Raw genomic sequence first — 22743 nt, 5'->3', positions numbered from 1 at the left:
ATTGACAGAAATCAGTTTAAAAGTAAACCCTAAACACATCCAACCAGACAAAGACATCACTAATTGCATGGGGGAGGAACTGTCTTTTGTTTGTCTCTCTATTCACACTGGGCTCCCTGGCTAGCTGCAAGAATGAAAATGGCAACATTCATCTTGCTGTTCACAAGTGAGAAAGAAACAGGTGGAATTGGGGTTGACACTGGGTGCATTTCCAGAGTTAACTGCACTTCAAGATAAAGTAATTGAGTGCATCTACTGGGGGTATGGAGCAACAGTCAAAAGTGATGAATGGTAACGGCACTGAATGAGAAGCTAAAATCAAAATCAATACACAAACTCAACTCTAAATGCCATTCTATTCAGGCCATTTCTTCTAGAACTGTCTTTCAACTGTGGGCTTTCAACAATAGCCCAGCTGTAAAATCTAAGTAAATTCAGACCTCCTCAACCAATCAGATTCCATGTTTTCTTCTTTTACTCCAGCCTGCGGCACAAGTGTATTTAACATGTACGTGGTGTGATGTTGCCTGTGAACAGTATAACTGTAACTGTGTAAGAGGTGTGTGGAGAGACAGGGGCAGAAGATGGCCGCAGGTACCTTGCTGCTGCTGGGCATCGTAGGTGCGGATCCCGAAGATGGGCGGCCGCTCATTGCGCAGCAGGGTGACGTTCTTGGTGATCTGGTCCAGTTTATAGATGCTGCCGCTGCGGTACTCATTCCAGAAGAGGAAGTGAGAGTAGTGGCAGAGGCCGAAGGCGTGGTTCAGCTCCTGGCCCTCATAAACCGTCTGGTTGGATAAATGGAAGACACATGGTAGGGGTGAGTGAGGTTACACTAAAAGCTTCAGAGCCCAAAAAGCCTCCTTCACCCTCCACCACAACAGCATCATCAAAGTGCCTTCTTGGTCTACCCCATCTCTCATTCTTGTTGCAACAACAATCAAAATGGGAAAATATCCCTAACAACTGATACGATAGACGATGCGCTGTGCTACACATAAATCATAACTTCCTCAGTCTTAGTCTCCCCACGTTAGCCCCCCATTTCCTTCATATCCACACCTTGCGCTCAGAGTTGTTGAGGTAGACCATCTCGATGCGGTCGTAGTAGGCGTCCACCCAGTACAGGATGCCCTGCGGGATGTCCAGGCTCAGGCCGTTGGGCCACAGGACGGTCTTGGACGTGAGGAAGATGTTGCGGTTGGTGCCGTCCATCCAGGCCCGCTCGATCTTGCCCCGCTTGCTCTCCTTAGGGTCTTCCTCCCAGTCCGTCCAGTACATCCACCTGAAACACAGCCAGTCTCTCTGAGACAAGTCTCTGCATGGCCGGATCACTGGGAGGCAGTGGACATTCACAGCTTATCTACAGTCCCTGACAGAACACCCGCTGCAGGCTGTAGGCGGGGAGGGACTGTGGGGCACTCACTTTAAACCCTGTGACTGACAGGCACCCTGCAGAGGGACAGAGGAATAGCAAGAGTCCAAACAGATCTAAAGGGAAGGCTCAGAGTTGTACAGGAAATGGAGTGACAAAATTTATTGGATATTCCATACGATTTATAGTCTCATTCTTGGCAGGATGAGTGGAGCCTGACGCAAACTCCTTGGCAGGTCTGGCCTCTTCATCATTCAGCCCCTTCTTTACATAAACCAGCACCCCCCCCCCCCCCCCCCCCCCCCCCACCCCCCAACCCCTACCCTAACCTCTTCCTTATGCTCTACTCCCAAATCCTGCCAAAGGTATGCCAGGGGCTTGATTTTCCACCTAAATCTCTTTCTCTCACCCATGCCGAGGGTCAACCACAATGGCGCGAGGGTGGGTCATCTTGCCCTCAATGAGGGTTTTGCGGGTCTGGGATGCCTTCTCCAGCCGGGCCACACTGATGGTCTTCTTGGGACCGTCATCCGTCCAGTACAAGTTGTCAGCCATCCAGTCCACTGCAATGCCTTCCACCGTGTGGATCCCTGGACAGAAGCAAAATGTCTCACGCTTCACAGAGCCAAAATGTCTTTCCTTCCACCCTGACACTCTGAGTTGCCTCCACCTCTGGACATTAACTGAGGTCCTACTTTCAATTTAATGTGATGGTGTGTCATATCCAAGGGGTACTGGTGAATGCAATACCAAAAAGCTTATTACCTCTCTGTCTCAGGATAATCTGTGATGTGCATAAGGCCTTGTTTTCCTCCAGATCTACGTATGCCAACTTCACCCTGATCAGTGAGGAGGCTCTACAATGCATCCTGTACCTGCTTTCCTCGCTTGAACTGTTAATACATGATAATAACTTGCTGTGTTCACATCCCTCCCCCAGGCCCCAGGAATTTAACCCCTTTCATACCCTCTTTCAGGATGGTGTCCCTCTCGGTGCCATCAATCTTCTGCCGGCCGATGAGGTAGCTGGTGGCGTCGGCAAAGTAGATGAACTCGCTCTCGGCGTGGAAGTCCAGGGCGCGGGGGTTCATCAGGTTCTCGATGGGGATCATGTACTCGTCCGGCACCTTGGCGTTCATGTCCATGCCGCGGATGATACCCGGCCGGCCCTTCCCATAGACCAGGAAGAGCTCATGCTCCGGCTCTGCAAACACACACAACGCTCTGCTTACTGCTGAGGGGCGCACGCTGACCGGGTGGGTAGCGCTCACTGCTCAGTGGGGCCTGGGTGTACAACACCCTCTCGTGTGCCATTTGGTTGAGCAATACTCTTGTGTGCTGACTGGCTGTGTAAAACTGGCTTTTGTGCTCTAATTGCGTGTGTGGTACTTGTGTCCTGACTGGGTCTTCTGTACTCCCTTGTGCGCTGACATATGCAATACCCAGTCATGTGTGCCGCTGGGCTGCACAACACTTTTGCATGCTGATTTGAGGTGAAGTAGTCACTCAGGCACGCTAATTGGATGGGATGCACTCAATGTTGGTGCTGATTGGATGTAATGTATTCACTCTTGGTGCTGAATGGACATGATGTACTCACTCTTGCAGGACTTGCTATCGCTGCCCAGGCTGAACCCGGAGCGACAGCGGCAGGTGCGTGTCTTATGGCTGTTCCCCAGCAGGCAGATGTCCGAACATCCGCCCGGCTTCCCAAACTGATCCGGCTCACAGGCATGGCTCCGCACTGCATCCCGAAAGACAGAGTGGATGGTGAGAGAGAGAAAAGAATGCGAAACAGAGAGAAAGAGGATGGGTGAGCAAAAAGGTGCATTGGGAAAAGAGAGGGAGTGTGCATGGTTACAACTAGGAGACCAAGCTGTATGCAGAACCATACACAAGTGATATCCACATCCACAAATCTTTCTCTCTGAGGGACAGGATGGGCTGTACCGATGTGGAAGCCCCCAGAGAGGGGCTGGGGTCAGATGCAAACGTGGCTACCTGGTGGCTGGCGCCTCTGGTGGTACACATGTAGGGCACCCCCCTTGTCCACACGGGTGACTACTTGATAGTCAGAGCTGTTGAAGCGGTTGACGCGAATGACGCTTGTCTTGGGCTGCATGTTGGCGTTGTCAGAGTTGGTGGCGTAGAGGTAGTTCTCAAACACCGTCAGGCCATACAGGTGTTCAATCTACCAGAGGGAGGGAGAGCAAGCTCAGAAATTGAGGGACAGCAATTGTGAGGTCACCAAAGGTCAGTGGAGAAGAGAACCACAAACAGAAGACAAGCTGTTCTGATTAGAACATTATACTACCAAATGGCTCATCCGAGACAACTGGAACAGCTTCACAGACCATCCATTTGTACAGCTACTGTCCTGAAGCAATTCAGGTTAAGTACTGTACCTTGCCCAAGGGTGTAAGTACTCTATCGTTAGGGTTCCAGGTCAGGACCATAACCGTTACACAACATGTATGATACTGCACATTAAAAGCAGCGAACTCCACCAACAGGCAACCACATATTCTGCTTTATTGCACAGCATCTGTAATGACTCTGTAAATGAATACTTTTCTTTGACTGCGCAATTTAGTTGCATGACCAGTCGAAATGCATGAAACCTTGCGGTTATAAAGCGTATGCAGTTTCAACTGTATGCATAGGTGTATCCCATAGGTGTGGTATGCCAAACTGATAGGTAAATGGTGGCATAAAATGACATAACTGTTAAAGAACTGTATTTCATGTGAATGCAAGTTGGTAGGCATCATTATCTACCAGGATAACATACATTTTTTAAAGGGGTCATTATTTATATAATGAATTGGTCACTTCTATCTTTGGCTCAGAAGTGGAGTACACCTACATCTTTATGGCACAGGGCTCCTGCGCACAGGCTGCTCATTTCACCCAAATGCACACACTTACTCCTGTTAAGTGCACAATGTCATGGTAGGCTCGACTCCTTTTATGAGGAGTCGACTCATACTCATTAATAATTCAATTCATATCATTCTAATTCAATATTCTCTAATGAGCATATATTAAAAAATCATAGCAGATATAAAATCTGGTCATACTCTTACTTTCCAAAGTACATCTTATCTGAAATATTTATTTCTAGATGTATGGTTCAGCCATGTGGCAGGCTATGCTTCTGAATTCCGTTGAATTCATGTAATTTTGCACTGTTGTGTTATTTGATTAGATTTATGTATTTTATTAGCAGGCACCCTAATCCACACCAACTTGCACAACTCTCATCCAAAGTGACTTACATAGGTTAAAATTTCCATGTTATCCATTAATACGGCAAGATGTTTATTGAGGCAGTTGAGGCTTAAGTACCTTGCCCAAGGGCAGAACAGCAGTGCCCCAGCGGGGAATCGAACTGGCAACCTCTCAGTTATGAGCCATGCTCCTTACCACTATGCTACACTGCCATCCACAAAAGCAATTCAGGTTAAGAGTCCTGATTAGGGCAGCAACAGTCCCAAGGGACTTCACGCCCAGCTCCTTAATTATTATGCTGCCGTTACCCATTATCAACATCACAGCATAATGATCAGAACTTGGACATCAGGGCAGCCCTGAGCTCAGCAGCCCTCAGTTCGCTTTTTTGAAGCAGCAGTGTTCAGCACGACACTGTGCTATCAGAAAGGAAAAACGACCAGGGTCCCTGAATCATCCTCTCACCGCAAGTCTGGCAGCCTCATTAGGATCATTACCACAGTACCGGCGGCAGCCAGGCCACTTCAAGGAGCTGCTAACAGGCTACGAAGGGGGGACAGTCAATAGGGTGCCTTAAATCTTTCAGGCAGTGCCCCGATGAAGATCAGTGGCCCCATCAACAAGATCCGACGACGTCTCGCCCCTTTAAACAGGGTTTTCGAATGGAGCGAGGGGCAGACTCCGCAAACATCCACACTTCGATGTAAATTAAACTTCAACCAGCATCATTGACTCCACCGCTTCATACCTCGTGCTTGGTGTTAGAGGTCCCGAAATGACAATTCTATTTTGAAAGCCAGCAGCAGTGTAGCATAGTGGTAAGGAGCAGAGCTCGTAACCAAAAGGTGGCTGGTTCAGTTCTTTGCTGGTTCAGTTCCTTGCTGGGCCACTGCTGTTGTACCCTTGGGCAAGATACTTAACCTAAAATTGCCTCAGTAAATATTTAGTTGTATAAACAGGCAACGTAAAAATTGTAACCTATGTACGTCGCTCTGGATAGGAGCGTCTGCTAAATGACAATAATGTAATCAAAGTCTTACAGTTTTTGTAAAATAACAGACAAAGCCAGCAAATGGCATTGAAAACCCACAGCTATTTCAGTGCCTTAATGATGTTCGGGCATCTGAACCACTGTCTGATACTAAATCTGACCTTGCTGTGACTGACATGTTCATCCCGTGCTATGCACACTTCACTCAAAGATGAAGTATTGTCTGAGAATGAATTCTTTGCTTTGCTTGTTAGTGTGTGAGTCTTTCTCCTTTCCTTCAGCTGCATTCACACACAGCGCCACCAGCCACTGCCATGCCCTCTGAAATCATTCATCTGTGCAATGTCACAGTGAGAGAAGCCTAATATGCAACTGGTGATTTCAGAACAAGGGGTGCAAAAGCATTACAAAACCTGCATACAAACTGTTTTCAACAAAGTTACCAATTTTGGTCAAGGACTTTGGAGCATCCAAGCAAAAATGCAGAGGTTGATTATACAGTGCAACGCGCCACTGCCTGCTGTGCAAGTGAAAACAGAAGGCAACCACTACAGTCAAAAACACCTCCTACACAATATGTGCAGAAATTTACACAATGTAGGTATTCTGCACCGTCATGACAGTACAGTGCAAACTTGGTGCTACAGAACATTGCAGTGAGCTCAGACACGGATACCTGCGGCAAAATACTGGTTTGCTTTACACAACCATGATGCATGCATTTCAAGCACATGTAGAAGGGTACAGCAGAATACCAGTATTGCACAGGCTTTCAATGGGCTGTGAGAGCATATACATTTGCGTGGCTTTTACTCATGTTATTTTCTCTGATATATACAGTCTGTGGGTGTGAGAGTATCTGCATTCAGGTTTGAAGCAATTCATTCTGACATGGACTGTGGCCTGCAGGACATGTGTCTAAGCGGAGCGCAGATGGGACACAGGGAGACCCACCAGCAGACCCTGGATGATGGTGTGCCGGTTCTTGCCCTCGTAGTCCACCACCTCGATGTAGTCCAGGTAGGCGTCGGCCCAGTACACCAGCCTGTTGACCAGGTCCAGCGTGATGCCGTGGGGGAAGACGATCTTGCTGTCCACCAGCTTGGTGCGGTTCTGCCCGTCCATGTCGCAGCGCTCCACCTTCGGGATCTGACCATAGTCAGTGAAGAAAACCTTCCTGCATATACAGGAAAGAGGGAGAAAGATGGAGGGGGGAGTAGAGAACAGGGAAGGGGATAGAATAAAAATAGGATAAACAGAATCAGAACGGTTTAGTACTTCAGACTGTGGAAAGAGTCAGCACTGTATTGTAAGCACTCATACTGCAATGTAACAACAATGGAATAGCCACAGATGTTCACGTTCATAAGAACATGCTTTTTGCCTCAATATCAAAAAAAGCTAGTGAATTAGCAAATGGCATGTAACCATTGCACAAATCTTATTTTCGACCTGTTGCTGGATGTCAGGCTCCTTTTGATTGGGCAACAACGGGAACAGGATTGTTGGTTGCTCAATTCATATGACACATTGAAGGTCGCCTGCCAAGTCTAAGGAGCAGACCCCCCAGGGACAACAGAGAGGGGGGAGGGGTGGGGAGGCTCATCGCAATTGAGCAACGCTGGTGTCTGTCCACAGCCTAAACCACAACCGCATCCGAGTGACCGGGTGGGCTTTGTAGAAAAGGAAATTGCCTTTTTTTTAAACCAGAATGTCATGCCTGAAACCCTGGGTGGGGCATGACTATTGTCCCCTTGAGCTGAGTGCTCAAACTGAACGTGCTCCAGTCAATGTCCAGTTGTGTAAATGATAAAATAGAATGTTAGCTGTTAGGTGGGCGGATGTTAAGATGATAAACAGTGTAATGTCTGAGCACGAGGAAAGACTGTGAGTCAGTTCCATGCGGCTGAAAACAGGGGCACAGATAGCAACCCTTGGGGGTGATGGTGCACGGGACAAGGGAGGGAGGAGCTCACCCCATGGTGGGGTCCAGGGCGATCCCTTTGGGGTTGTAAAGCTCCTGGTCCAAAAGTGTGACGCAGGTGTCCCCTTCCTTGTTGCAAACAAAGATGCGATCATCCACGTCATCCACAAAGTAGAAGTTTCCTGTCAGCCAATCGATGGCCATCTGTTCCACATCTGGAGAATTGAGAGAAAAAGAGAGAAGGGGAAAGAAAGAATGAATGGGAGGGAGAGAGAGATGGGGAAAAAGGGGAGGGGAGACGGAGAGATAGAGGAAAGGGGGGGAGAAAGACAAAAGTTTGTGAATAATGAGTTCCTATCCCTGTTTGTGTTGGCAAGGCTGCACAGCTGGAATAAGATCCAAACCAAATCAGGAAAGAGGGGAGTCGTTGACAGAGGCAAACGGACTGGTCATCCACCCAATTAGAGGACGTAACTGCAGTGACTTCCAACTGGTACATATACAGTTACAGTGTCCCACCGAATGAAGAGCAGAATTTGTTGCCCTTGTCGTAAGCCATACTGCATGCATCTTTCACGCGCATCAACAACTTCTGATGGTGTTTGTGCATATTTATCTCACGCTTGCCTCATTGATCCAGGACACACTGCTGATGCTACATAAACAGTGTGTCATGGCTCTGGCCCCCTGGGCACTGTCCCATGAGTCTATGCCGTGTTGCACCACACCCTGATGGTCTCAGGTTCCCCGCAGCTCCCCCCCACCCGCACTGACACGGCACACCTGCCTGCCCTCTCCTCGGCCGCAGCCCATCACGGCTGCGCAGTTATGGCCTGATTTATGCTGTAACTGTTCTGGAATCCAAGTTGGCTGTGCTTTGCCCTGCACTTGGTTCTAGGCTGCAGGATTTACTGTACTTGTTTATCTGCCATTTATGCCCTGCACTGTAATTTCTAACACTCTCCAAAGTCCCCCCGGACAAGGGTGTCTGCCAAAATAATACATAATAATAAATATTAAAAAAACTGTCAGATGTATCCAAGGACAAGCCTTATTATGCGGAGGAACATTCTGTTTTTCCCCCAATTATCTCAGCGGCCTGCAATTCTTTTCCTCATACAAAAAAGCACGGTGTATGCCTTTTACTCCTCTTGGCTTTCTATTGAAGGTGACACAAGTAATTTCCTGGACATTTTACACCGATTCAAAGCACAGAGAGAGACAGCGTGACACTGAGCCAGCACACATAGAAAAGGTAGAGCTGTACAATCCTACAATGTTACACCTATACAGCAACCTTTTAGGCATACCATCTCATGCAAAAGAAAAATTGGGATGTTTCAAATAAATCAAACACTTGTGCCAGTATGTTCTTTATTTACATAATTAGTCCCTGTAGTTGAAAAATCAAGCATAAGCCGATGACAACAAGTCTATGTGTCATCAGCTGTGGCAGATTTGAGCTTTTGCTGATGTGAGTCATTTCCTTTGAGCCTGTCCACAGCAGTCACGGGTGATGTCGCACGGTCTGTGCTGGTTGCGTTGCATGGAGTTGCGAGATGCAGACATCAGCTTGACTGGGCCAAGTGTGGGTGTTTGCCTGTACATGACCCTGTGGGTGCGAGTGCGGGAAATTGACAGGGGACTGATTCACTTTTGCAAGACTGAACCCTGGTCCAAATTAAGCAATGCTAAATCCACATCTACATCCACATCCCCACACACACACACACGTGTATGCAGAACCCCACACAGACTCTCCCACCCGCGGGACCCATTTGCTGGTCACAGACATTTCTGGTGGGTTTGCATGCTAATAACCCCTGAGCCCTTTTTCCCCAGAAGTCCTGCGGTCATCTCCGGTATTTGAACACAGACCCATGGTGGCTTGGGGGCCAAGGGATATGACTCAGTGGCTCAGAGACTGTCTGTTTTCCCTAGGGAAGCAGCCCTGCTGCACCATGTTCCTCAGCCTGAGCATTTTGAAAGGAGAAACCAGAAATCTATAGGTACTAAGAATCCACTGCTTTCTGGTTTTCATGTACATATTCAAGGGAAGCACAGATAATGGACAGAGAAATGGATTCGATTCCTGCATCACAGGCCCTGTCAGTGGGACCTGAAATGCTGAGTGTGTTATTAATAATGGGAACAGAGTGCCCTCGGTCGTCTGGTCCCCCATGTGTCCGCTCTCTGCTCTTGCACAATGGGGCTCTTTCTGACGGGTCTCATTGAGTCTGGGGACAGGCAGGGCAGCGCTGCAGAGACACGCTGGGCTCAGCTGCGGGAGGCCAGGCCCAATGCCTCCCATAATGCTTTGTGTTTTTACAGCTGCCTGGCTGCCTTTCCTTTCAAGAGCTTTTAATACACTCCAGCCCCTGCTTCTCACACTATATGTACATACAGATACAGATACACACACATTTATATTTATATGTACACCTACACATAAATATGTCTATACCTGCTACTGGGGTTCTTTTAACTGTAATATGTATTATTAACTGGCAGACTGACACAACAGCTGACAACCTCTGTGAATGCACCACTCCAACAGAGTAGTGACAGCAGTTAAAAAGTGCCCATTAATTTACTGTTAATCTTAAATGCACCTCTGGGCTGCACTGTCTGTCCCATACAGGGCAGAGCCATTTCTGGCCACTGAGCTGTAAACAGGAGGGGCTGAAACTGGGCCTTTGAGCCTATAACGGTTCTGCATATGCCTCTGATCGATTTTCATGAGGAAAGCGAGCCAATTCAAATAAGGATTAGCCATCAGCAGCGGACTGCTTTTTCTCATGTGGTAGCGTTATCCCCTTTTGCATAGCATCATTCACCACCTGAGAGGATTTTAGCCCTTTCCCACTGTTTTTTTCCCCCTTAACCCAGAATTTGGAATTTGGCAAGGTCGTGCTTGAGGTGATCATGGTCACCCTCCCCCCCATCACAACCCTGGCCAGTAGCCCTGTCCACCCCGCCAACAACAAAGATCCCTTAACCTTTTCCAACGATCCTCAGGACAGAAATCCATCACGGTAACAGGAAAGTTAACGGCATGCATTTGACCCAGATGTTCCCACATGGCAGGCCTGAGTCTGGGTGTCAGGCTCAGCCTGTGCCTGAAGTCAGCGTCTCTGCTGACTGAGCTGTGTGGGAGCCCTGACATGATCTGAGTTCTTCTGGTCTTTCTTACGAACAAACGAGCTCCGATCTCTCTATTGCCACCAACATCAACACACTACCCAATGAGGTCCAGTGAAGGCCCTGAGGTCATACTACCACGTTGGACACGATCAACAGAAAAAAATTAATCTTCTGCTGATGGGAAATCTTTGTTAAAACTGACAAGCTTGTTAATCTCAAAAAACAATTAAAAGCAGGTTGCACCCCCCCCTTGCTCACAGGCCACCACGCGATGGAGCTTGCTGGTTAGGTGCAAACCTGTGCTGTGGATCGCGAAAAGGCCGAAGAGATGCACAGCACCCAGACCAGGTAAGAGAGAGGGCGCGGAGACGGGGCTCAGACAACCATACATCATCAAAAGGTCTGGCCCAGATGGAGCTGGCGCCACGCGGCTGAAATGTGGACCACTTATCTCTCCACACAGCTGGCTCAGGTACCAGGTTCACCAAGAACCTACACCATCAGGCATAAACAAAAAAGAAAAAAAAAATCTATATATATATCTATATATATATATATATATAGTAAACAGACAGGTTTGTAAATAAATGTCCTGTATGTATGTTTTCATGTTTTATACATACACACACACACACACACACACACACAAAATGACATTGTTTTTGCTGCACTAATGGGTGTGGGTGGGTCTGGATGCGTTTGGAAATACACCATCAAAAAGCAACCACCAATCCTGAACAATTAGTCTGTATGTCTACAGGAAATAAATGGTGTAAACAAAGGTACCAACCGAAAGGGGGGGGGGGGGCTACCAAAATACAAACACCAAATAAATGAATAATTATAGACCTGCAATTGGGCTCTCCTGTTTGAATGGAGGAAGCTGGCGATTGTGCAAGACGCAAGGATTACGGGAATAGAAGTGAGGACATTCCCAAAGGTATTTGTCTTATTCCAGCACCGCTCTGGGCTAAACAGTCCCAGCTGCGTGTCCTGTGAGGTACTGATTAACCCACATGTTAGGAGCAGATGGGAGTTGTGTAACCAACCACACGCTGCTTCACAAAAAAAAAAAAAAAAAAAAAATGAACCCCTTTTCCTTTAAAAGATCATCTCTCCTTCATTTACTTTCTGTTTCTGGTAAATGGAAAGTATCGCCAGGAAGCCAAAATAACTGCTCCCACCCAGCCTCCCCTCTTGGCCCCCCATCTCCTCCCGCAAGCAGAGAGGAAAAACAGGCCGAGTTAATTTAACGCAACTCCGCATGCTTTGCTTTTGTCGTGAAAACAAAGTTGTTTGGAGGTGGGGGAACAAAACATCTTCCTTTTTTATATAACTTGTTATTTTGCTTCACTTCTTTTGCCATTATGTGTTCTTCTAAAAAAAATCTCAATTTGCAAAATACATTTCAGGCATTTGAAACTGGGGAAAAAAAGATCCGTAACCACAGGACACATTCGTAAAAGTGTTAGGCGACTGTATTCTACACTGCAACAGGTTAACACACAGCGAGCTAATAGTGTGTTGATGCCTGAAACTGCCATTTCTATCTTTGTCAGTGAATTTTGGACCTGCGTCTCTCCCACATGGGGCCTGAAATGTCCAAGAGATTTAAGACACGCAATGTTACCATCTGGAGAAACGATCAAGCAGGCGACAAAAAAAAACACACACAAAAAACACAAGCTTTTTGGAACGAGAGGTCAAAGGGAGGGGTAAAATAACAATCATCCGAACAATTGCAATAACCCCAAAAAGACTGAGCCCGGCAGGAGAGGTGCAGTTGAGCAGTCTCTGCACCGGCCAGAAGAAGATTAACAGCTAAACAAAGCGACGAATGTCCACTTGGCCAGAAACGTGCACCCCCCTGCTACCGCCCGCCGCGAGCGGGTCAGCTCTTTGACGCGTGACGGCGTAAGGAGATTGACGGAACGCGGCCCGCACCGTACCAACCGCAGCCAGGTATCCACCCCGTATCTGTGTCTTTAAGACTGTCCCGCTCACCCCTCAACACAGTCAACACCAAATAAACCACAGATTAAAACATTTTTAAAAATATGCTGACGGGAGAATGGAAACAGCTGACCCAAACAGAAGATCTTATTATGCAGCTGAGGTGCATCTACAACGACAGGCGTCAGTCAGCTGATGACTGCGTGAATCACGCTGAGAAAGTAAAGGCTCTGTGCTGTATTCTGACCACGTTAAGCCTGCACAGCCAGAGTGTGAAACACACCTTTTCCTGACAGATGACACATTTAAATATTTGTGCAATATGCCTTTTTTATACAGGCGCAGTTACTCTATTGCTTAATTACAGTGATTTTCTTTTGTATGCATTACAGATTCTGTATAACGCCCAACCGAAGCCTTGCCTGCCAAAATGTGCATATCAAAACTTGCCCTGCCACTTTGAACCCTGAAGCACGTAAGAGGTCCATAATGCATTTGTGACTCTCTCGGTCATCTTGAATGCTTTTAATGTATGTCAATTTATTATATCAGTGCAACCAGCATGACATGCAACACTATAATTATATATGTTTGAATGATAAAATCAATCAATTCATAAAAGCAGCCTTTGAGTCCACTGCCAACAGATCTCTGGATCACTACTGACAAAAAGTCCTACAAAGTGCCATTAAACCAGGCTATGTAGTCTAGACTGAGATCTCTAGATTAAGGAATGAATGTTTTGAGCTGAAGGACCATGCAGGTTGAACATTCTGTTCTGTTCTTTATTTATTTCCCTTTTTGTTTTTAAATATGCAAGTTAGACTAAGCAAAAATTGTGTAAACATGTGTCTGGTCTTAATCCAATGGGAAAAATGAGGAGGAACCGAAGGAGTGGCCGCAGTGACCTTGAGTAAAAATGAAATGAACAACTCCAGGTCCAAAAACTGCAGTGCATTATGGTATTGCATTCTGCCAAGTAAAGGAGGCAAGGCCTGCTATTACATACAATGACGGCAAACAAATTTATTTTAACAGCTTTACTGTGTATCAGAGGAGACATAACTAAGGGATGACCATGACCTGGACAAAGACCAAAGAGACACAATTTTCCACTTGACTGAGGAAGAGAGAGAATATATGTGTGACAGTTTTGGCAACACTGCTTTGTCTTGTCCAGCCAATTAAGTGAAATGAAACCAGAAGGAGAGAGCAAACGAAAATGGAAGGGGTAGGTAGGGGGGGATCATGAGGAAACATCTGAACTGTGCATCTGCTCCTCGCATGGGGCTCAGAAATCACAGCAACTGGTCACCCCCTCCCGAAATCTGTAATGCTCCCCCAAATGGTGAAACCGTGGAGGAGTGGAGTCGGCAGCTTAGTCGCAGTTTTGTGTAATCCGATCTGTGCTGGCCAGCAGATTAAGAAACAAGGGGAGGGGGGGTATTCAACCCCTTGAGCTGGGATGCCGGAAAGTTCTTTAGCACAGTTTGAGCTGCTCCTTTTTTCCCCATGTCCGGGGTTCAGGGTCGGACCGTCACATGGGGTTGCCAAATACATGAAGGAGCCTTTCTAGGGTTGAGAGGCTGCCCCACGATCGAAGGTGAGTAGAAGTTTCGCTTTTCTCCTCTTTGCCATATCCCCCCACAGAGGGTGGCCGACCATGCATGCACCTCTGGAAACAGGAAGTAATAGGGGGCAGCAGGAAAAGGGAGCCCCTGCAATTGCTTCCCTGGCACGGGGCCGATGTGTGGCCGGGGGCCAGGGCTATGCGGGCCCGGTCAGAGGCCTCTCCCAAACACAGTATCATGGCTCCCACCCCACTTCCTATGGGCCGAGCACTGGATGACAGTAGACCTCTCTCGTTTAAAACTACAGAAGTATTATACCTAGCCTCTTCCATACCCTGGGAAACACTCAAATGGGGGGGGCGCTATTTCACAGTCGACAGTTTCAGGACAGCTGCTGGAATTTCCGGCATGTTATGCTGGTGTCAGTGAGCACTTCTGCACAGGGCTGAAGGTGTCAGAAAATACAAGACAACCTCGTAGCGTTCCCTTTGTCCCATCACACCTGGATGTACGTGTTCTACAGGATATAATATTCTCTCAATGAGATTAAAAACAGTATGATAATATTTCACGGCAATCAAATCAAAAGCTTTCTTTTGAAAGGCATGACAGACTTCATATCATATGGGGATGAACAAATCAGAACTGCCTGCGTCTTTACCCTAAACATGGCAAAATAGCATATACTTATTGATAATCTATATAACAGTGGTCTTGATACATTTTCTAAAATAAAAAATATCTGATGTGGGACTGTACGCTGCTTTGGTGTTGCTGTGGGGTTTTTTGTGTGTGTGTGTGTGTGTGTGCTGTCCATGGCTGTGTGCTCCTGTGCTTGTGGCATAGTGTGTTGCACCATGTCTGTGCTGTGGGCAGCACTGTGTGTCGCACTGTTTGTGTGTGGCTGTATGTGGCACTGTGTTGCTGTGTGTGTGGCTGTGTGTTGCTGTGCATGTGGCTGTGTGTTGCTGTGTGTGGCGCTGTGTTTGGAGCGGAGGAGCTGAGCACTAGAGCACTCTGTCCATGGTGCAGGAATGTTGTGGCTTCGCTGGGATGACAGGCTCCAGAGCCTGGGATGTAAACACCGGCACCACTGCCAATCAGGCAGCACGATGCACCAGGGCTCCACGTCACCTTCCTTAAACACCCAATGAGACTCAAAGCCCACAGTTTACCTTTCTATCTACACACATCTGCTACTTCTAAGCCATCCCTTTTCATGTGAACACTTCATGTAAGCTAGCACTGAATGATTCTGCTAGTCAGCAGAATCCAACTACTGGAAGGAGAAGTAAGACTAAAAAATGGGTTTTGCCACCAAAAATGGAAGAAAGTCATGGTTTCACAGCTGCATATCATAGAAACAGAAGAAGTGATCTGTCAGCATGAAGTCACAATGACCAACTGATGAGGCCAGAGGCAAAAAAACTTCCGCTTTCAAGAGGGCAAAAACTTGGAGTTAGTGAATCTTCACTAAGAATTGGGGAAGAGAAAGTGATGGCCCACAGCCCTTAACCCTGAAAGGCACACCATAAACATCCCACTGCTAAGCTGACAAAGGCTTTTTCTGGGTTCCGCTAATTCTTCTCTCATTGGAAAGATTGCGGCATACAAAGTATCAGCCGTACTGTGACTTCATTAAAGACGGCTTTTATGGGGCATGCTACATGTGTGCCTAATTTTTGACTGTCAGTTGCTACTGACAGTGCGCTTAAGGAGCTCCTTTTGTGTAGCGCCAGTCTAACATGTGCAAATACTGCTCCCCTGCCTGTCCGTCGATCATAAATTGTTTTCCGTGGCTACATTTCCGTGCCTGGGGCCGTGATGTGTTGTGTGCATGTGTGAGTGTGTGTGTGAGTGTGTGTACATGTGTGTTTACCTTGCTTGAGGAAACACAGGTACACACACACACGTCTACTGTTTCACCTGAATTCCAGCCCACCCTCTTCAGGAAGGAACAACATGGGCTGGGAAATGAATGAAGGGCAGCCCTGCCAGAAGTGAAATGAAGAAGGAACCTCCTGTTTACGAATATCAAACGCTTTAACTGTGCCATGCAGCCACTGCAGAGCGGCACCTATAGGCCCTGAAACGCACTGAGGGCCAGAATCCATCCAGCCTTTGGCGACAGGGAGGTTTAAAAAAATGGCAATCTGGAGGTTTCAGCTGTCCCAGCAGTGCCAACAGCTGAAGGGCATGTGGCGAAGCCCCCCTCCTCCTGAACAAGCCCATCAAAACTTGGTTAGTCTTGACCAGGCACAAAAGGGACACTCTCATCTGAGGGGCCAGTCCAAACCCTTGAATGTGACCGGGTGCCTGCCACTCTGATGACGTGCCTGCGGCAAACGCAGCAACGCCTCTGAGCAAACAGGAGTTTTTCAGCAGCTTTTTTTAGCAGACGCATAAATCAGAGTGTGCAGCAGGGTCGATCCCCTGCGTGCTGCGTGTGGGCGTGTGTGTGTCATCTGTGGGACCTGCACTCAGCTGATGCATGGCTGCCTGCCACTGTCCTTACATTTAGCGCACGCGTGTCCTCGGCAGGAATGCGGGCTCTGCACTGGGGCTTACACGGTGCCGCGGAAACAGCCTCTGTCATGTATGATATATAACATGTAACATTACGCACGCTCTCGCTTAAAGGCACAGTGCGATGGGAGAGTGGAAAGCACACACTGAAGCTGCCGGGACACTGGGGCAGCCCATGCAGGTCTGTCACTGTGCGCTAAGTGCGCGGTGCTGCAGGACACTGCTGTAAATGTGTCATTCCATGATCATTTTCACTGCGTTCTCTGTGTCCCACTGCTCTGCGTGGTTTTGTACTGTCTGTGACACATTCATGGTGCTGTGCTCCTTGTACTCATAGACATTTACTTTACTCATGGTTCTGTGCTCTCAGTGCTGTGCTGAACTCATGGTTCTGTGCTCTCAGTGCTGTACTGAACTCATGGTTCTGTGCTGTACTCAGGGTCCTGCTCTCTAGTGTCTGCACTGTGTCTTGCTGTACTAACAGTGTTGTTATCTCTGTGCCGTGGTGGGCTGTACTCACGGTGCAGGCTCAGAGATATGTTGATGGTCCTCTCGTCCGTGAAGCTCTTCAGGTTGGGGATCTTAGCGCACTTGAGCTGTGTGGTGGCGGCTGATTCGCCCATGTGGAGCCAGCAGACCATCTCCTGGGCGTAGACGAAGTCCATGGCTGTGGTCTGCTTGGTGCTGGTGGACAGCGTGCTGTGGACCGCGGTGCCACTCAGATATGTGACCTGGATGTTCTGGGAGTTGGCAATGAGCAGCACCGGAGGCCGATCCACCGGGTCTGAACCCACAGATCCAGTACCAGAGGCAAGGGGATAGAGAGGGACACATCAGCCTGACTTACACAAGCATGAATCGAAATTCACCACTCCCCACCTATCAATGTACAATGAAACAAACCCTCTCTTAAAACAGGCTTCCTCTTACAGACACCTGCATAGGGTGTGAGTATGTCAGTGTGTGAGAGTGTGTGTGTTTGTGTGTGTGTGCGCATGAGAGCTGACCGTTCTTGGCCTTGCAGGAGCGGTTGTCCGGCTGCACCAGGTAGCCCTCCACGCAGCTGCAGCTGTACCCCCCCTCGCTGTTGGTGCAGGTCTGGCTGCAGGTCCCATATACTGTGCACTCGTCAAAATCTGAAAGCACACACAGTCAGTCACCTAGTCGACGGGAGCCACAGGATGTCGGCACGCGGTGGGTATGGGGAGGGGCCTGGGGAGAGGCCCTCGCAGCACCATGCTTACCTTTGCACGTCTTCCCATCGTCGCCGATCTCGAAGGCGTTCCTGCAGTAGCACGTGGGCCCCGTCGGCGTGACGGCACAGCTCTCCTGGCAGCCGAAGTGCGTGCAGTTGGAGGCGAACTCTGTGGAGAGACACAGCGGGGCACAGGGGTCACACTGCTTGCACTCTCAGGCACCACGTGACAGCATCGGCACAAAGGCTCGCCGGAGGTAGCGCTAAAAACAACACACCCCGTTCAATGCCCATCTCCACACCAAGCAATAAAGCTTTTCTGCAGACGCGCCTGGGAGAGGTACTTTGCATATCTGTTTGGAGATCCCAATCTAAATCCCACAGCTATTTTCAAATTGGTCAGACCTCCGTTCTGCCTGTTCTCCGGCACGGGCAGCGGATGCTGGCAGTAATTGCGGTGAGTAGGGGCGCAGAGGCATCACTTTCGCTCCAGAGGGGACTCAAGGACATCGCCTCTGAAGGAGGGCGAAAGGACACTGCCCACGGCGGGAGGACGCTGCCTCTGCCAAAGCCCCACCCCGCCATCATAAATTAATTGGATGGCCGGGGGTGGGGCACATTGGCAGCATCTGCAACTAGCAGTGAACAAAGGAGCCCACCGTGCCCACAGGCAATGGCATGGTGACCGGAGACCAACCTGTGCTTACTAACTGACAGGAGAGAGAGGGACAAAGAGAGACAACAGAGAGAGGGGACAGGAGGAGAAAAAGACATAAAACAGAGAGAAGATAGAGAGAGAAGGAGAGAGGGGGTGAAACAAAGAGGCAGAAAACAAAGAGAGGAACAGGGGAGAGAAGGAGAGAGAGGAGGCAGAAAACAGAAAAAACAGAGTAGGGGGAAAAAAGGAGAGGCGGTAGGAGAGAGACACAGAGAAAGAGGGAGAGAGAAGAAAAAGGAGGTGGGAGAGAGAGACAGTGGAAGAGAAGAGAGGGAGACAGAAAACAGACTGAGAGAAGAGGGAGAGACGAAGAGAGAGGGAGTAGGAGAGGGTGATTGAAAACAGAGAGAAAAGAGGGGGAAAGAAGGGAGATGAGAGACAGAGGAAGAGGACAGAGGTTGACAGAAAGAGAGAGGGGGAGAAGGAGAGAGAATGTGGGAGAGTGATGGACAGAGAGGGGGATCTGGCAGAAGATTTGGGGTAGACATCTGCACATCCTCTGACATGTGTCCATGTTGCAGGTGGCGGAGGAACGCTGGGGACCGGACTTCAGTCGGTGTGTAATTAGCGCAGTCCGCCAGCCACCTGATTCTGAGCTCTACCCGGGCCTGCAGGCATAGAGGCGGCCTCAGTGCCCAGAGGGGCCGTGGGCCCCAGCCCGCCACAGGCACTCAATATGTTCTGCCCACCACACATACCACACTGACCAGCCGGCCAATAGGTCCAAAACCTCAGACCAAGACTGGGCACTACACCTCAGACAAACTAACAGTGTGTGTGTGTGTGTGTGTGTGTGTGTGTGCGCGCGCGCGTGTGGAGGGCGGGGGACAGAAAGGGAGAGAGATAAAATGAGGGAGAATCCAGAGAGGGGTGGTTGAGAGACAGACAGAGAGAGGGAGAGAGAGAGGGGGTAGGTGGGGAGAAGACAGTGACAGGGAGGGAAACGGGTCGAGACTGCAATCGAGAGGGGGCGGAGAGGAAGAGTGAGAGAGAAAAGGAGTGCGAGGGAGGGAGAGAAAGCAAGGAAAAGTTGGAGAGGGGTGGACAAGAAAGACAGAGATAAAGGGGGGGAATGGGAGATCTGGCAAAGGTGTGCGCATCACCGCAGTGCCCACTGAAAAGAGCATCATGCTGCAGCTTGTGTGGTGTGTGAGGAGAGGAGGCAAGCCTCTGTGCTTGGCCATCCGCAGGCCCTGAGCACATCCTATTTCTGAAGCAGATAGAACGTGCAGGCACGCCATCAAAGAGGCAGCACAACCCGCCCGTCTGTCTGCAACAGGAAGTCTATTAGTATGCAGACAGAGATCACAGAACCAAACCAGGAGGCCACACACACACACACAGGATTCTCCTCCAGTCAAAACACTGTGACAGAGTGCAGAAGCTGTTGACGGCAGATCATTGCAACGTGAAAGACACAGATTCCAACTTTTCATTACATCTGACGAGTCTAAGATTAGTGGGCACTTCCTTCCAGCTTGCCTTTAAAGGTCAAACGAGCGCACCTCGCTGCAGAGAGAGACAGAGAGAGAAAGAGAGAGAGAGACGAAAACAGCAAAGGGAGAGAGAGAGGCAAAAACAGAAACAGGTGCGCCCGTTTCCTGACCGTGCCGCACAGATTGCTTTGCAAGGAGGAATGAAATGAAAGGAGAAAAGTGGACCCACAACACAGAGGTGGAGAAAGGGGGGAGACGGAGGCAACGGCAAGGAGCCGAATCGATCAATTAGAGCAGCGAGAGCCGGGCTGGGGCAGCAGCGAGCGGAGGCCTGTGCGCTGAAGGGCCCTCGTTGTCCACAGCCCCCCGCACGCTGCAGGGGACACACAAAGGGGCCTTTGTGAGGGCGAGCTGAGATCAGAGTCTGCAAGCAAACACTGCGGCTCGTATCAAATCAATTCCCCCAGACTCGAGTGCCAGCCCGTGCCAAGCCAAACTGCGGCGATGCGCCTCCTAACGCCCCCCATCTCCCACACTGACTACATCCCCGTGCCACCTAACAAGGCTCACCCTTCGACCATGTAAGGCAGCCGTGCACGTATTACAAAAGTCACCAGCTGCGAGCAGAGATAAAGGAAACTGCCTTGTGCCCCAGGAGGTTGCAGGTTCTATTCCCAGATGTGGTACCGCTGTTTGAACCTTCAGAGAGGAACACAGTCTGAATCCTTTCAGAAAATCTCCAGCAGTGCAAATGGGTAGTGTTCAATGCTAGCAAAGGAAGTTGACCCGGATGAAGACATATGCCATAATATATTGTAACAGGACCAGGCGGGCATGTCATTGGGACTATCACACCACAGACAGTATTGCCCTTTCCCAGGCTTCTCTGGGAAATAGTCTAGAAAAGTCTGCGGAAAACAACAGGTTCCTATAATCGGAACATTGAAAGAAGCATTGTCTTTTGGAACTGGGGGGCAATAAAGTAATACGCTCTGACCCTGTCGCTGTTTGTTTCCTTCCAGTTGACATTCAGGTGCCGCAACAGTACCGTGGGGAGAAGCAAACAAAGGTGGCAGCGAGCTGAACCTGCTGCAGGCAGAGGCCTCAGCTGGACCGCCTGACACACAGCCTAATGGAGCAGTGAAGCAGTCAGACTTCACAAACCTCTCTGCCTCTGCTTCTGAGCACCTTTGAGCTTTGCTTTAGTCAGTGATCAGAATCCACAAATTTCATGCAGGCGCTTTTCACGAGCCCAAAAGCCTGAGACACCGAAACACATTCAAAGTGCTTAAAAAAATCAGATCACATACAGTATATACAAATACAACCTTTTCAGAGGTACTTGTGCATGTTCAGTTACAATACTTACACTTTACATGTTCAGCATTATTACAGGTTGAAACTAGCAATATGCCAAGCACCTTTCAAAGTTACAACAGCAGTGCACCACCCAACTCAGGATTGAAACTAGCAACCATCTGGCTACAAATAAAGTAACCTAACAACTACCAGTCTATGAGCAGTGACTATGTATGATGCCCTCTCTCCATTCTAGTACATGAGCGCTTCCCTATAATTCCCAGCTTGTTTAGGAGGCACACGTTTAGTACGTTTACGTGCTCTGCATGCTGGTCCTGATATAGTGAAAGGAAAGCCTAGGAGCCACAGCAGGTCACCTTGCACCCCTCCAAACCATGCACCTTCTCACTTACAATTCCTACTCTAGACACATGTAAGGCCCAGCTTCAGAAAAATGTCTTTTCAATCACAATTCCTATGCTAGAACTGCAATCACCATTTCATTTGCTACATCCAAGGATTTGGGGGTTAACAGAGGGGACAAGAGGGACAGGGGGAGGAGCATTACTCTGAGTGACAGATATACAGTCAAGTGGTTCCAAGCGGTGAAATCTAGCACATCTCTCACACAATCCTGAACTAAACATCAGGTAGCATCCCCACCAGCTGGATCTAAACCCATGACCTACTCTCTTATACTCTTACTCTCACTCTCTCACTCTCTTACACTCTCACTCTGTCACTCTCTCACTCTCTCACTCATTCCCTCCAACCAGAGCTGAGATGATCCCGTTGCCTTGGTTCCTCCTGTGCCAATAGCTGCCCTCACGCATGCATGCCATTCTCTTGCTCAGCGATTTGTCTGGCTGAGGTGCCACCACATCTTACTTACATAGGGAAGTGTGGCAATGAATCAGCACCGAACTCAGCTCCCTGACATACTAGTCACCGCTATTAAGGACCGCGCACTGACTGGCCTTAACCCCATGTGCTGGCCCATCCCTATGTCGATTAACTCTATACACAAGAAGATACTTTCTTCCCATGTCTCTGATCAAAGCTTTGACAGACTCAATCCCATCATCTTCGTCCACAAACACAAATATACGCTGTAACCACACACAAACGCACATATATGTATAAAGACACATTACACACACAAGCCATCACCTATCAACAGACACAGATTTCATTCACAATGACCTGTTCAGCCTCCTGACTGTGAAAGACTGAGATCTGCAAGCTGACACAGTGTTGTCAAAGGGCACCTATGGATGTCGCCTGGTAAAACGTTCTTTTGTATGCCTTGATCATAAAGCCTCATAAAGGCAACCAACTTTGAGTGTACTGCACAAATTTGTACAAATATTTTCCTTGGCA

The 22743-nt window shown here is 48.7% G+C and overlaps 1 protein-coding gene across 1 annotated transcript in view; it reads right to left on the bottom strand.

The window, feature by feature from the left end:
• The window catches only part of lrp1ab (low density lipoprotein receptor-related protein 1Ab), a 146876-nt gene that overhangs the window by 65143 nt on the left and 58990 nt on the right, over window positions 1-22743 (bottom strand). The window contains exons 4-14 of the mRNA XM_036533059.1: window positions 17960-18079; window positions 17723-17851; window positions 17236-17499; window positions 7574-7736; window positions 6552-6774; window positions 3377-3566; window positions 2976-3119; window positions 2343-2579; window positions 1785-1965; window positions 1063-1285; window positions 599-788 (exon numbers count right to left, since the gene is read on the bottom strand). Coding sequence (XP_036388952.1) covers window positions 599-788; window positions 1063-1285; window positions 1785-1965; window positions 2343-2579; window positions 2976-3119; window positions 3377-3566; window positions 6552-6774; window positions 7574-7736; window positions 17236-17499; window positions 17723-17851; window positions 17960-18079 — 2064 coding nt within the window. The remainder of the gene's footprint in view (window positions 1-598; window positions 789-1062; window positions 1286-1784; window positions 1966-2342; window positions 2580-2975; window positions 3120-3376; window positions 3567-6551; window positions 6775-7573; window positions 7737-17235; window positions 17500-17722; window positions 17852-17959; window positions 18080-22743) is intronic.

Source organism: Megalops cyprinoides, chromosome 7, assembly GCF_013368585.1.
Source record: "Megalops cyprinoides isolate fMegCyp1 chromosome 7, fMegCyp1.pri, whole genome shotgun sequence".
Lineage (NCBI taxonomy): Eukaryota > Metazoa > Chordata > Actinopteri > Elopiformes > Megalopidae > Megalops > Megalops cyprinoides.
The sequence above is the reverse complement of the archived record's forward strand: the minus strand, read 5'-3'. Positions and strand labels throughout refer to the sequence as shown.